This window comes from Thalassophryne amazonica, chromosome 8, assembly GCF_902500255.1.
Source record: "Thalassophryne amazonica chromosome 8, fThaAma1.1, whole genome shotgun sequence".
In the NCBI taxonomy this organism is placed as follows: domain Eukaryota; kingdom Metazoa; phylum Chordata; class Actinopteri; order Batrachoidiformes; family Batrachoididae; genus Thalassophryne; species Thalassophryne amazonica.
The window spans coordinates 89,360,762-89,374,197 of NC_047110.1; the positions used below are offsets into that span (position 1 = coordinate 89,360,762).

Below are 13,436 nucleotides of genomic sequence, written 5' to 3' on the forward strand. Positions count from 1 at the left end.
AGTCAGTAACGGGTTACTTTTTTAGACCAAGCAGAGGGTAAAAAAAATATTGGAATTCACTCAATTCTGAGGAAAAATTACGGAATCATGAAAAACAAAAGAACGCTCCAACACATCTACTAGTATTTGTTGGCGCCACCTCTGGCTTTTATAACAGCTTGCAGTCTCTGAGGCGTGGACTTAATGAGTGACAAACAGTACTCTTCATTAATCTGGCTCCAGCTTTCTCTGATTGCTGTTGCCAGATCAGCTTTGCAGGTTGGAGCCTTGTCATGGACCATTTTCTTCAACTTCCACCAAAGATTTTCATTTGGATTAAGATCCGGACTATTTGCAGGCCATGACATTGACCCTGTGTGTCTTTTTGCAAGGAATGTTTTCACAGTTTTCGCTCTATGGCAAGATGCATTATCATCTTGAAAAATGATTTCATCATCCCCAACATCCTTTCAATTGATGGGATAAGAAAAGTGTCCAAAATATCAACGTAAACTTGTGCATTTATTGATGATGTAATGACAGCCATCTCCCCAGTGCCTTTACCTGACATGCAGCCCCATATCATCAATGACTGTGGAAATTTACATGTTCTCTTCAGGCACTCATCTTTATAAATCTCATTGGAACGGCACCAAACAAAAGTTCCAGCATCATCACCTTGCCTAATGCAGATTTGAGATTCATCACTGAATATGACTTTCATCCAGTCATCCACAGTCCACGATTGCTTTTCCTTAGCCCATTGTAACCTTGTTTTTTTCTGTTTAGGTGTTAATGATGGCTTTTGTTTAGCTTTTCTGTATGTAATCCCATTTCCTTTAGGTGGTTTCTTACAGTTCGGTCACAGACATTGACTCCAGTTTCCTACCATTCGGTCCTCATTTGTTTTGTTGTGCATTTTGATTTTTGAGACATATTGCTTTAAGTTTTCTGTCTTGACGCTTTGACGTCTTCCTTGGTCTACCAGTATGTTTGCCTTTAACAACCTTCCCATGTTGTTTGTATTGGTCCAAGTTTAGACACAGCTGACTTGTGAACAACCAACATCTTTTGCAACTTGCGTGATGATTTACCCTCTTTTAAGAGTTTGATAATCCTCTCCTTTGTTTTCAATTGACATCTCTCGTGTTGGAAGCCATGATTTCATGTCAGTCCCTTGGTGCAACAGCTCTCCAAGGTGTGATCACCTCTTTTTAGATGCAGACTAACCGAGAGATCTTATTTGTATGCAGGTGTTAGTTTTGGGGATGAAAATTACAGATTGATGTCCTAATTTATTCCATAATTTATTCCTCAAAGTGAGTGAGTCCATATTTTTTTTCCCTCTGCTTGTCTAAAAAGTAAACCATTACTGACTGGCCACAATTTTTTTTTCTTGATTCTTATAGTGTTTCTTAAAGCCAGGAAAGTTGCCATTTGAAATGACTTTAGTTTGTGTCAGTCTGTGATCTGCTTTTTTTCTACAAAATTAAACAACTGAATGAACATCCTCTGAGGCCGGTGATTCCATAATTATTGCCAGGGGTTGTAAATTAGGCTTCAGCACAGGCATCTCTAACTGTCACAGGCACTTACAGGTAACGCCAGACTGTCTTTGATCATCCTGGAGCTGATCAATGGGTGAGCCTTTGCCATTCTGGTTTTGTCTTCTATCCATTTTGATGGTTGTTTTCCATTTTTCTTCCAGCGTGTCTGGTTTTTGTGTCCATTTTAAAGCATGGGAGATCATTGTGGATGAACAGCGATAATTTTTGCACCTGCGTATGTTTTCCCCCTCTCCAATCAACTTTTTAATCAAACTATGCTGTTCTTCTGAACAATGTCTTGAATGTCCCAGTTTTCCTCAGGCTTTCAAAGAGGAAAAGCATGTTCAACAGGTGCTGGCTTCATCCGTAATAGGGGACACCTGATTCACACCTGTTGGTTCCAACAAAATTGACGAACTCACTGACTGTAGCCAACTAGTATTATTGTGAACACACCCCTTTTGTACTTTTTTTTTTTTTTTACTAATAGGCCCAATTCCATAGCCTTAAGAGTGTGCATATCATGAATGCTTGGGGTCTTGTTGGATTGTGAGAATCTACTGGTACTTTGTTTCCCATTTAACAATAAGAAATATACACAAAACCTGGATTAATCTTTTTAGTCCACATAAACTACTATTATTCCTGAACCACTACTGTGTGTGTGTGTGTATATATATATATAATATATAATAATATATATAAATACACACACACTTGCTCTCCACGCTCTCTGGTCCCCTGTCTCATGTATGACTTAAGCCTGATTTATGCTTATACATCTCTGTAACTCCGTAACCGTGCAATAACGTCAACATGGGCATGACCCTTTCAAACTTCTCCGTCGCTTTGGTGGGTGTCGCAGTGCAATTTATCGCCGCAACAGTAGGTGGCTCAATGTGAAGAACATGGCAGGGACTTTCTTTCCACCCGCTCCACCACTGTTCCTGATCCCCCTCCCTGCCCTGCCTCTTTTTCTGGACCAATTTGTCCCTCAATTACCTCCACTTCTTTATACAATCATCAACCTCAAAACCAACTTTGCATGCAATTTCACGCAAAGTTTCACGCAACAATTTCTGGCACCTGTTAACAGGTATTCCATAGCAGGACGATTGGACTACATTCCACAGTTTTGCCTCAGAAACAGGCATTTTTGATGTCACCCCACAAGTTTTCTATCGGACTAAAATCATTGGCTGCCCCATCTTGAGGAGATAGCTACCTCCTGCTGTCTCAACCGATCCAGAGCCATTTGCTGACATTTGTCATTTGGTATGCTTATGTGTTTTGAGTCAAGGGTGACTTCTTCATCCATCAAGGACAGAAAGCGCTGTAGTATCTTACTCTGATTTAGCCATCTGACTTAAGTGTGGAGGAGGAGCTCCCCGTACGCCGCAAAGCATTCCTTCAGGAAAAACTTAAAGCTCCGGTGTTGCTTTTCCTTTACTCAAATGGAATTGATGATCTTAGTAACAGGCACTATGGCATGGTCAAATCCCATAACCTTTGTGCATATAGCTTGTTTGTGAATGATGCAGTGATAGTTCAAGTCCACTTTGCAGTGTGCAATAAATCTTGAGTGACAGCCTGTCATCACTGGTGATCCGTTGATTGTTACAGACACCAGGTTTTCTACAGGGATCTTTTTTCTACAAAGATATTCTTTACTGCATTGTAAATATCAGCTTACCTGGCTGTAGTTTTCAGTGGAAGTAAGGTTAAAAACTCCTCTTTGGTGGCAAAAACCAATTGGAAGAAGTATTTGGAAAGGGGCTTCAAGCTATTGGTAGCTCGCGAGTGACGTGTTGGAGACCCTTGCTCCAACATGTTGGGGAGGTGATGGTCTAGTGGTTATGCGTTGGGCTTGAGACCAGAGGATCCTCGGTTCAAATCCCAGCCTGACTGGAAAATCACTAAGGGCCCTTGGACAAGGTCCTTAATGCCCAAATTGCTCCCGGTGTGTAGTGAATACCTTGCATGACAGCACCATGACATTGGGGTGAATGTGAGGCATTGTTGTAAAGTGCTTTGAGCATCTGATGCAGATGGAAAAGCGCTATATAAATGCAGTCCATTTACCTTGCTTTAGACCTTCTTTGCTCTACCTGGAGCTGATCATTGGCTGAGTCTTTGCCATTCTGGCTATTCTTTGATCCATTTGAATGGCAGTTTTCTGTTTTCTTCCACATCTTTCTGGTTTTTGAGACCATTTTAGTTGAGCAGCGTATCATTTTCTGCACTTCTGTATACGTTTCCCCAGTTCAGTCAATTTTTAAATCAAAGTACACTGTTCTGACCAATGTCTGAAATGACCCATTTTACTCAGAGAGAAATGCACAACAACCAAAATGTACAACATTTTCTGCCTTCGTCATTAAATAAGGGCCACCTGTAAGGGTGTAATAAGGGTCACAGAAAAAAAAATGCAGACACTATACGCTTTTTTTTCTTTTTTTAACAGCCTAACATTCCTTTTCTTTACTTTCTGTAAAGTAACAACAAATTTGATCAATTTTGATTTGGTATAGAATGTGGAGTGTATGGAAATAAAAGCTATTATAAGTATTTTGAGCTTTACTCACTTTTTTAAACACTATTATTTTGAACATAACTATTCATCTATGAATAAATAATTTGACATTCAATTTAATGCATATTGGAATCATGCTTTCTGCACAATTAATAAATGACTGTCAGTAATGTGCATTTACTGATAAATAGTGTCTGTTGGTGGTCCACCTACAGCATGTCAAGGAGACATGGTGTAACAAAGATGATGACAGTAGCTTACTCTGTTAATGTTAAAGCGTGACTTATTCAAGGGAACAAATTCATAATTTGAGCAAATTAATTAGTAATTCAAGGAAACAAATTCATGATGTTACAGCACAGAACTTATTTCTTAACAACCAGGAAAGCTGCAGGGCTTCATGGAAATTTTCCAGTTCCGCTGGTCCCCCCCCCCCCAAAAAATTAATTAATAAAAAAAAAACCATCATATTGCAGCAGTTCTGCTGTCATGTGAGACAGCATCATTTTTGTATTGAATGGCCAACCTTCTGCCCTGTAGACAGCTTGTGTTCATTCCAGATAAATATTTTTGGACCCACTTTTTTCATTTGCTTGCTTTAGTTTGTGCTTGTGCTGTGCAGAGAGGTTTGTCTTGCTGAGGGATCTCTAAAGATCTGTTCGCACCAGCAGACTAGTGGTGTGTAGATGCCAAACAACCATGAGCGACCTGCCGCCCAACTCCGGTTACCCAAGAAATTTGCATTTAAGCACTACAGTGCATCCAGAAAGTATTCATGGTGCTTCACTTTTTCCACATTTTGTTATGTTACAGCCTTATTCCACTCACTCAATCATCTTCAAACCGGATCAGATTGCGGGGCCAACGCTCCAGCAGGGGACCCCAAACTTCCCTTTCTCTGGCCACATTAACCACCTCTGACTGGGGGATTCTGAGGCGTTGCCAGGCCAGTGTGGAGATATAATCTCTCCACCTAGTCCTGCGTCTTCCCAGGGGTCTCCTCCCAACTGGATGTGCCTGGAACACCTCCCTCGGGAGGCCCTTAGGGGGCAACCCTACCAGATCCCTCAACCACCTCAGCTAGCACCTTTCAACAAGAAGCAGCAGCGGCTCTACTACGAGCTCCACACAGATGGCCGAGCTTCTCACCTTATCTCTATGGGAGACACCAGGGAGAAATAAAAGCCTTATTCCAAAAAGGAGTAAATTATTTTTTCCCCTCAAAATTCTAATCACAACATCCCATAATGACAAGTTGTTTTTTTATTATTATTATTTTTGCTAATTTATTAAAAATCTAAGAAACTACACATACATAAGTATTCACAGTCTTTGCTCAATACTTTGATGAGGCACCTTTGACAGCAATTACAGCCTCAAGTCTTTTTGAATATGATGGCACAAGCTTGGCACACCTATCTTTGGGCAGTTTTGCCCATTCCTCTTTGCAGCACCTCTCAAGTTCCATCAGTTTGGATGGGGAGCGTCGGTGCAGATCTCTCCAGAGGTGTTCAGTTGGATTCAGGTCTGGGCTCTGACTGGGCCACTCAAGGACATTCACAGAGTTGTCCTGAAGCCACTCCTTTGATATCTTGTCCTGCTGAAAGATGCACTGTCGCCCCAGTCTGACATCAAGAGCACTCTGGAGCAGGTTTTTATCCAGGATGTCTCTGTACATTGCTGCATCCATTGTTCCTTCATGCCTGACTAGTCTCCCAGTTGCTGCTGCTGAAAAATATCCCCACAGCATGATGCTGCCACCATCATGCTTCACTGTAGAGATGGTTCCTGGTTTCCTCCAAACATGACGCCTGGCATTCACGCCAAAGAGTTCAATCTTTGTCTCATCAGACAAGAGAATTTAGTTTCTCATGGTTTGAGAGGCCTTCAGTTGCCTTTTGACAAACTCCATGCGGGCTGCTGTGTGCCTTTTACTGAGGAGTGGCATCTCTCTGGCTACTCTATCATACAGGCCTGATTGATTTATTGGTGCAGAGATGGTTGTCGTTCTAGAAGGTTCTCCTTTCTCCACAGAGGAATGTTGGAGCTCTGACAGAGTGACCATCGGGTTCTTGCTCACCTCCCTGACTAAGGCCCTTCTCAGGCTCATTTAGACAGGCAGCCAACTCTAGGAAGAGTTACGGTGGATCTGAACTTCTTCCATTTGTGGATAATGGAGGCCACTGTGTTCATTGGGACCTCCAGAACAGCAGAAATGTTTCTGTACCCTTCCCCAGATTTGTGCCTTGAGACAGTCCTGTCTGTGAGGTCTGCCTTCATGTTTGGTTTGTGCTCCGACATGCACTGTCAACTGTGGGACCTTATATCTAGACAGGTGTGTGTCTTCCAGATCATGTCCAATCAACTGAATTTACCCCAGGTGGACTCCCATTAAGCTGTAGAAACATCTAAAGGATGTTCAGTGGAAACAAGATGTACCTGAGCTCAGTTTTGAGCTTCACGGAAAAGGCTGTGAATACTTAGATACCTTTATTTTATGATTTTAAGAAATTTGCAAAAACCTTCAAAATAAAACAAACAGCAGCCAAAAAAAACTTTTTCACGTCATAATGGGGTATTGGGTGTAGAATTTTGAGGGGGGAAAATGAGTTTCATTCCTTTTGGAATAAGGCTGTAACTTTTTTTAACACTGGTAACATTAAATCTCTGTTTTGGTAGAATGGAAATAACCATCATGTCTTGAGCCTCATTTTAATTGTGTACATGAAAAGATATGATCAGTTTGATTTAAAGTAAAAGACAGATTAAAGTTTCCTATTTTTATTTTTTGAATGTCGTGTTCAATTGAAAGTTATTGTTTCTGGGGAAAAAATGAGTTCACCAGCTGTAAGCAAAATGTTTGTTATAAAGTTCATCCATCCATTTTCTTCCGCTTCATTCGAGGTCGGGTCGCGGGGGCAGCAGCTCAAGCAAAGCTGCCCAGACCTCCCAAGCCACACACACCGGCCCCAGCTCCTCTGGGGGAACCCCAAGGCGTTCCCAAGCCAGCTGCGAGACATAGTCCCTCCAGCGTGTCCTGGGTCTTCCCGGGGCCTCCTCCTGATGGGACGTGCCCGGAACACCTCTCCAGCGAGGCGTCCAGGGGGCATCCGAAAAAGATGCCCGAGCCACCACAGCTGGCTCTTTTCGATGTGGAGGAGCAGCGGCTCGACTCCGAGCTCCTCACCCTATCTCTAAGGGAGCGCCCAGCCACCCTGCAGAGGAAACTCATCTCGTCCGCTTATACTCGCGATCTTGTTCTTTTGGTCATGAGCCACATCTCATGACCATAGGTGAGGGTCTGAACGTAGATCGATCGGTAAATCGAGAGCTTTGCCCCCCTGCTCGGCTCTCTCTTCACCACGACGGTCCGATACAGCGACCGCATCACTGCAGATGCTGCACCGATCCGTCTGTCGATCTCACGCTCCATCCAGCCCTCTCTCGTGAACAAGACCCCAAGATACTTAAACTCCTCCACTTGAGGCAAGGACGCTCCATCGACCTGAAGAAGGCAAAGCACCTTTTTCCGGTCGAGAACCATGACCTCCAATTCGGAGGTGCTGATTCTCATCCCGGATGCTTCACACTCGGCTGCAAACCGCTCCAGTGCACGCTGAATGTCCTGATTTGACGAAGCCAACAGAACCACATCGTCCACAAACAGCAGAGATGAGATTCTGTGGTTCCCAAACCGGACCCCCTCTACACCCTGACTGCGCCTAGAAATTCTGTCCATAAAGGTAACGAACAGAACGGGTGACAAAGGGCAGCCCTGGCGAAGGCCGGCGTGCACTGGAAACAGGCTTGACTTACTACCGGCAATGTGAACCAAGCTCCTGCTGCAGCCGTACAGGGGCCGGATAGCCCTTAACAAAGGACCCCGTACTCCCGGAGCACCCCCCACAGGGCGCCTCGAGGGACACGGTCGAACGCCTTCTCCAGATCCACAAAACACATGTGGACTGGTTGGGTGAACTCCCATGAACCCTCGGGCACACGATGGAGGGTGTAGAGCTGTTCCAGTGTGCTGCAAAAGTTCAGTGAAAACAAAATAATAATAAAAAAGCAATAAGGCTGTAACATAACAAAATGTGGAAAACGTGAAATGTTGTGAATACTTTCTGGATGCACGGTAGATCAAATCTGGCCTGTATATTCAGCGCATGTGTAAACTGTCCTTGCCGTTACATGGCGCTAGATGCCCTAGCCTCCATGGAGAGAAGAAACATCGACTTGGAAGTTGATGCATAAATGAGAGCTACAGAATTTGTTTCCTCTTGATCTTGTCATTGGCTTGTTTGTGTCACTTCAGCTTCAGGGAAACAGTGCACAAGAAGAGAAACTTAACAGCCAATCAGCACGTGCGCTGTGTGTGGGATAAATGTTGATATTTCCTCTATAGCACCTGATTGCAGTGTGTGTTTTTTTTTTTTTTTGGCACAGCAATGAGTAGCTACAGGCTGCAGTTTATTATCATAACCAGAAGAAACAAGATCTCTGAACCTGGGGGAATAACAGGGCATAACAGTGTTTGCAAAGAGCCATGAAATCAAGAAATTTTGAAGGTTTAAAGTGATTTCAGGAAGTATTTATATCACACTCTTAAAGACGAGATGTCACAAAGTGCTTCACAGACTAAAGACATGCATAGTATAAAGAATAAATACATACATTTATACAAAGGTAAGAACTGCAACCAGAAAATCAGTGATGTTTAATTTTTAAACTTCATACATAGAACTGTAGAGATCTCTTCATGGGCCTGCAATAGAGCTCTAATATAGGAATGTGGAACTTGATAGGTGATCATAGGCACTGGAAGGTGGAATCTGAGTTTGTGCAGAAGTCAGTGAAGAGCAGTTAAAATCAGTGTCATGTTACATCCATAAATAAAAGCAAAATGACACATTTCTAGATTTTCCTTCTCATCTTATAGCTTAGGTTAAAAAAAAAGGCACACCAGAAAACCCCCACTGTGTTACTCTTTCTTTATCCAGGCTGATGTGATAATGAACTACCATGTGGGAGAGACTGTGTTATCACTCCAGAAGACCACTTTGATCCCTGGAGGTTCAGAGTCCCTGGTTTACACCACCCTGTCTGGAGGCATTGGCATACTCGTCCCATTCACTTCACATGAGGTACAGTGCACAGTACATGGAGTCAGTCCCACACAAGGCTGCCAATGCACTGTTCCAACGGTCTGTTTTATTTCATTTTTTAAATATCTCCTGCACACAAGTTTGGTGGGGTGAAGGTGTAGAAATAGGAATCAATTGCATGTATAGGAAAACCTGTTTGACCCTTCAATATAAAGGTTGACAACATTCAGGTATTTCATTCTAAAAGATTTAGTACAGGGTGACCCCCCCCCCAAAAAAAAACAGAACTCATACAAATGGTCATAAATCCTACAAACTTCAGTCTGTGTATGATCATTCTCAAAAGTTTCAGTTGTCTTGGTCGCTTTGCATAGAAGTCATGTCCTTTCAAATTATGCCCCCAATGCTTTGATTTGTTGGTGAGATGGGCCTCCACAAATGCCTTTTCCTTGGTTGACCAAGACATGTTGAGGAAGACTATTGTTCCAGTCATCTTCCCCACCATGTCCCCAATAAATCTACCTTTGTAAGATTCATTACAATTTTTATGGGTTCTGGTTTTTGCGGAGGGGAGGGGAGGTGTCACCCTCTATCACCAGTCGTGCTCTTCCAGCTTCATACAGTTCTCCTTTATACTCAGAGTTTTGTCCCACTCTTATTTTATCACATTGCTTTCTCTCTTTCAGGATCATGATTTTTTTCAGCATTTGGAGATGCACATGAGATCAGAGTTCCCTCCACTGTGTGGCAGAGACCATTTGAGTTTTAGATCGTACTACTTCCCTGTCAAGGTTAGTGTCAGTTTTAGTCTGTACCTGTTGGAGTTAAGGTCTCACACAGATCCCACACTTGCACGTTGCACAGAAGCTTGTTTTTCCCATAGCTGTTCTTGTATAGCCTGCAATTCCGGTTAATTAAGTACAGCAATGAAGTAAGCCCTCTTGTGCTGTAGTGGCAAGACGTTTTCTGCTTCTTTTCATTCCAGCTGGAACAAAATCATAAAATTCTGATAACAGTTTTCAGTAAACGCAGGACTTTTGATTCTCTGCAACTGAACACTGTATCTGACGTCAACTACGTTAATGCATTTCCACCACAGATTCTGAAGATACTCCGCAACACATTTTAAAAATTCAGTGTGTCACAAGGTGGGTTTCCATTCCAGTTTTGTGCAAACGTTGAGCGATATTTTCAGAATGTCAACGAGGCTTTTTCAGTTCCCCTGAAAAACCACCTCATGTGAGCATAAAAACATTTTTGTGATATTTGAGGGTTTATTATTTATTTATTTATATACAGTGTTTTTATTGAGCATATTTTCAATTGGCGACTTCAAATTGTGTAATTTGGAGGGTAATGAAAACCTGCTTCATGCTGAAGACCCCAGTAACTGTAAAAGGCCATGGGGACGCCCACATTTCACTTGGCCACAGAAACATGGCTACTTTCAGGAGTTTGAGATGGACCTGTGGTTGCCAGTCACGACGTGAGGCAAAGTACTTGATCCCATACCTGGCCTGACTGTACCCATATTTGCTTGTTATTTTCACAACAGCCAAGTGGTCAGTGCACACGCTCTGAAAACAGAAGCTTCCCAGTTCAACATGCAGATCATTTATCAGATCTGCTGCGGCGATTCCGAGCAAAACGGAGATTCCCAAAGAACCTATTGTGAAAATTTTGGGCTGATCCTTGACTAGAATCAATTAGGATTTGGGGTGTTTTGCATAAAGGAGGTATGGCATGGTATTCTAAAATACACTTTTGATATTCTGAGAGAAGTTATATGTAATGTGGCGTTGCGTCAGGAATGTCATCCGGCGTAAAACGTGTGCCAAATCAAGATGCAGATCCATTTCGGATCTGCTGTGGCGACGCCGAGGGAAAGCAAGGGAGCAGCCAAAGGGACTTAATGAAGGTGGATTTGGGTAAATGAGTTCAGCATTTACTTTATTATTTTATTTTATTTTATTCGGATTGTCATATGATTCTTCCCTTACTTAAACCCACTGTTTATAAATAAATAAAATAAAAAATCAGGTCATCAAATTTTAAGTAATGATGACATCCTCAGGAGGAAATACATATAAATTTGTTTGCTGATTCTTTAAAAAAATTTTTGTTATTCTTTATATATATATATATATATATATATATATATAATATTATATAAAAATTTTGACCTGTTAGAAATCATGAATATTTTGTGTGTTTGTGTCATCTTTGCAGAATGTGATTGATGGTGATCTGTGTGAGCAGTTTAACAGCATGGACCCTCACAAACAGAAGAGTGTGGCAGAGGAGTTGGACAGAACACCACCTGAAGTCTCTAAGAAACTAGAGGACATTCGCACTCGCTACGCTTTCTAATCATCACATTCTCACATGTCAATGGACACGCATGGATTACCGCAAAAGAACCCACATCCACCTGCAATCAGTTTTGTTTTTTCCCCAGCAGTCACACGTATTGACTCAGTTAGGAAACATTTTGTGACTATTTCTCGTGTATGTGATGTCCTCAGCAGGAACCACACCAAGGTGAAGTGTTAGTAAGAACTACACTCAGACTTCCTGCCCTTTTTATTTCTAACACACACTCAGAGGTACAGATGTGGGTACAAACTTCATTCACTAAGCTACAAACTGAGCTCCAGTCATCTGGTGTCTGTGGGCAGGTGGTTCTTCAGCGATGGAAATACTTGGAGAAGAAAAGCTTCCGTTTCCTGCTGATGACATTATTTAATGATATCGTTGGTACCTGCACCACCATTGGCCTGAATGCATGTTATACTTTTGATTTTGCTGAAATAAATTTTGTATGGTGTGATTATTTTAAGCATATTGTTTACTGTGATTCGTGTATCGTAGTCTCGGGTCTTGTTTTAACCCTTTCATAGTTCCTGAACTGATCAGTCGACATTTTGGCCTCGGATTGATTTGAGCACGTTGCTTCCTAACAGTTGGAAGCGAAACTGACGCAAACCTGTTGTAGCTTTTAGGTGAGCTTCAAGAGCTGGTGGCGTACTGTGGCGACGAGTGAATCATGACATAAACACGTGGGTGGAAGAATGCTGAAGGTTTGTAGGCTGTAAATTCCCAACCTCAGCCACAACCAGACATAGCATTCCACAGCTGTCATCGAGTTTAGGGGTTTGTGGGATGGACGGTGGTTGATTTGTAAATAAATTTTTTTTTTCTTTTATCACTTTACACTACTGTGAGTTTGTGTGTCATTTCCTGTGCTGTGAGTAAGAGCGTTACTCAGCTGGACTTACTTTCTGTTGTTAAGCTTTCAGTGTCCAACTTTAAAAAAAAAAAAAAAAAAAAAAGTTATTTTAGCTTTTCCCTTTTCATTTGGGTCACCAAAGCAGATCTGACATGGATGTGCTCTTTCTGGTGAAATTCCCAATTCTGGAAACAGGCGCACTAACCGCTTGGCCACCACGCTGCCTGAGTTCCAATGTTATTGAGCTTTGCATTTTTCACATTACAATTGCCCCACTGTGCTTTGGGTAAGTTTAGACCTACTTGTGTGTAGTGCTGTGGGGGCCACTGATGCTGTGATTTGACAGAGTGTAAATAAATTGGCAGGATCAGCTGCTATAATAAATGCTAAATCTGTTGAGGATTGTCACTTCAGACTGTCAAAGGAGTTACTTAACACTGCCTGTAAAAATGTTAAAATTAAGGAAGTGGGTGAAGGAAGCTACTGAGGCACTTACCACAACCCTGTTATAGGCTTTTGTGGCCTTGGGGCAACTGTTTGTTGTGATTTGGCGCTATATAAAAAAATTGATTGATTAAACTGTATGGGTAGTTAAATTTTGTCTGTTGCACCATCAGTCACAACTTCATGTTGGAGTGGAACACAGAAGGATTTTCATACAATAAACTTTACATCTATGTTATGGTATTCCATGTGCCTTCTAGAGAACTGTTTCTGTGAAGGCTCTCAGTTGTCCAGGTGGTTTCTATAGTAGAAAAGCTTGAATCTTCGACTGGACTGGGTTGCTTGACGTGAGGACGTTTAGATTCTAATCGCAGAAGCTTCCTCAGCTAAAATTCTTTTTCTGGTAGTCTGACTTCGGTCTTGACTCTTGTAGAGAAGAGAACTATTGCTGAAATTTTTATTTTGTTGTAAAATCTCTCTGGTGATGCAACAGATGATATTTGAGTCTGCTGCTTTCTCAGTTTTTGTCTAAGGCAGCATCTTGACATCGAGTTGATCTCTTGGGGCCAGGCTGTGGTTACACTCTGCTCCTGGAGGTT

General features: G+C 42.1%; 1 protein-coding gene across 3 annotated transcripts in view; it reads left to right on the plus strand.

Moving 5' to 3' along the window:
- Positions 1 to 12,003, plus strand: part of sf3b3 (splicing factor 3b, subunit 3) — a 112,141-nt gene extending 100,138 nt beyond the window's left edge. For all 3 annotated transcript variants that reach the window (XM_034176960.1, XM_034176958.1, XM_034176959.1), the window contains exons 25-27: positions 9,060 to 9,203; positions 9,851 to 9,955; positions 11,394 to 12,003. In XM_034176960.1, the coding sequence (XP_034032851.1) occupies positions 9,060 to 9,203; positions 9,851 to 9,955; positions 11,394 to 11,534 (390 nt within the window). In that variant the 3' untranslated portion in view covers positions 11,535 to 12,003. The remainder of the gene's footprint in view (positions 1 to 9,059; positions 9,204 to 9,850; positions 9,956 to 11,393) is intronic.
- The last annotated feature ends 1,433 nt before the right edge of the window (positions 12,004 to 13,436 follow it).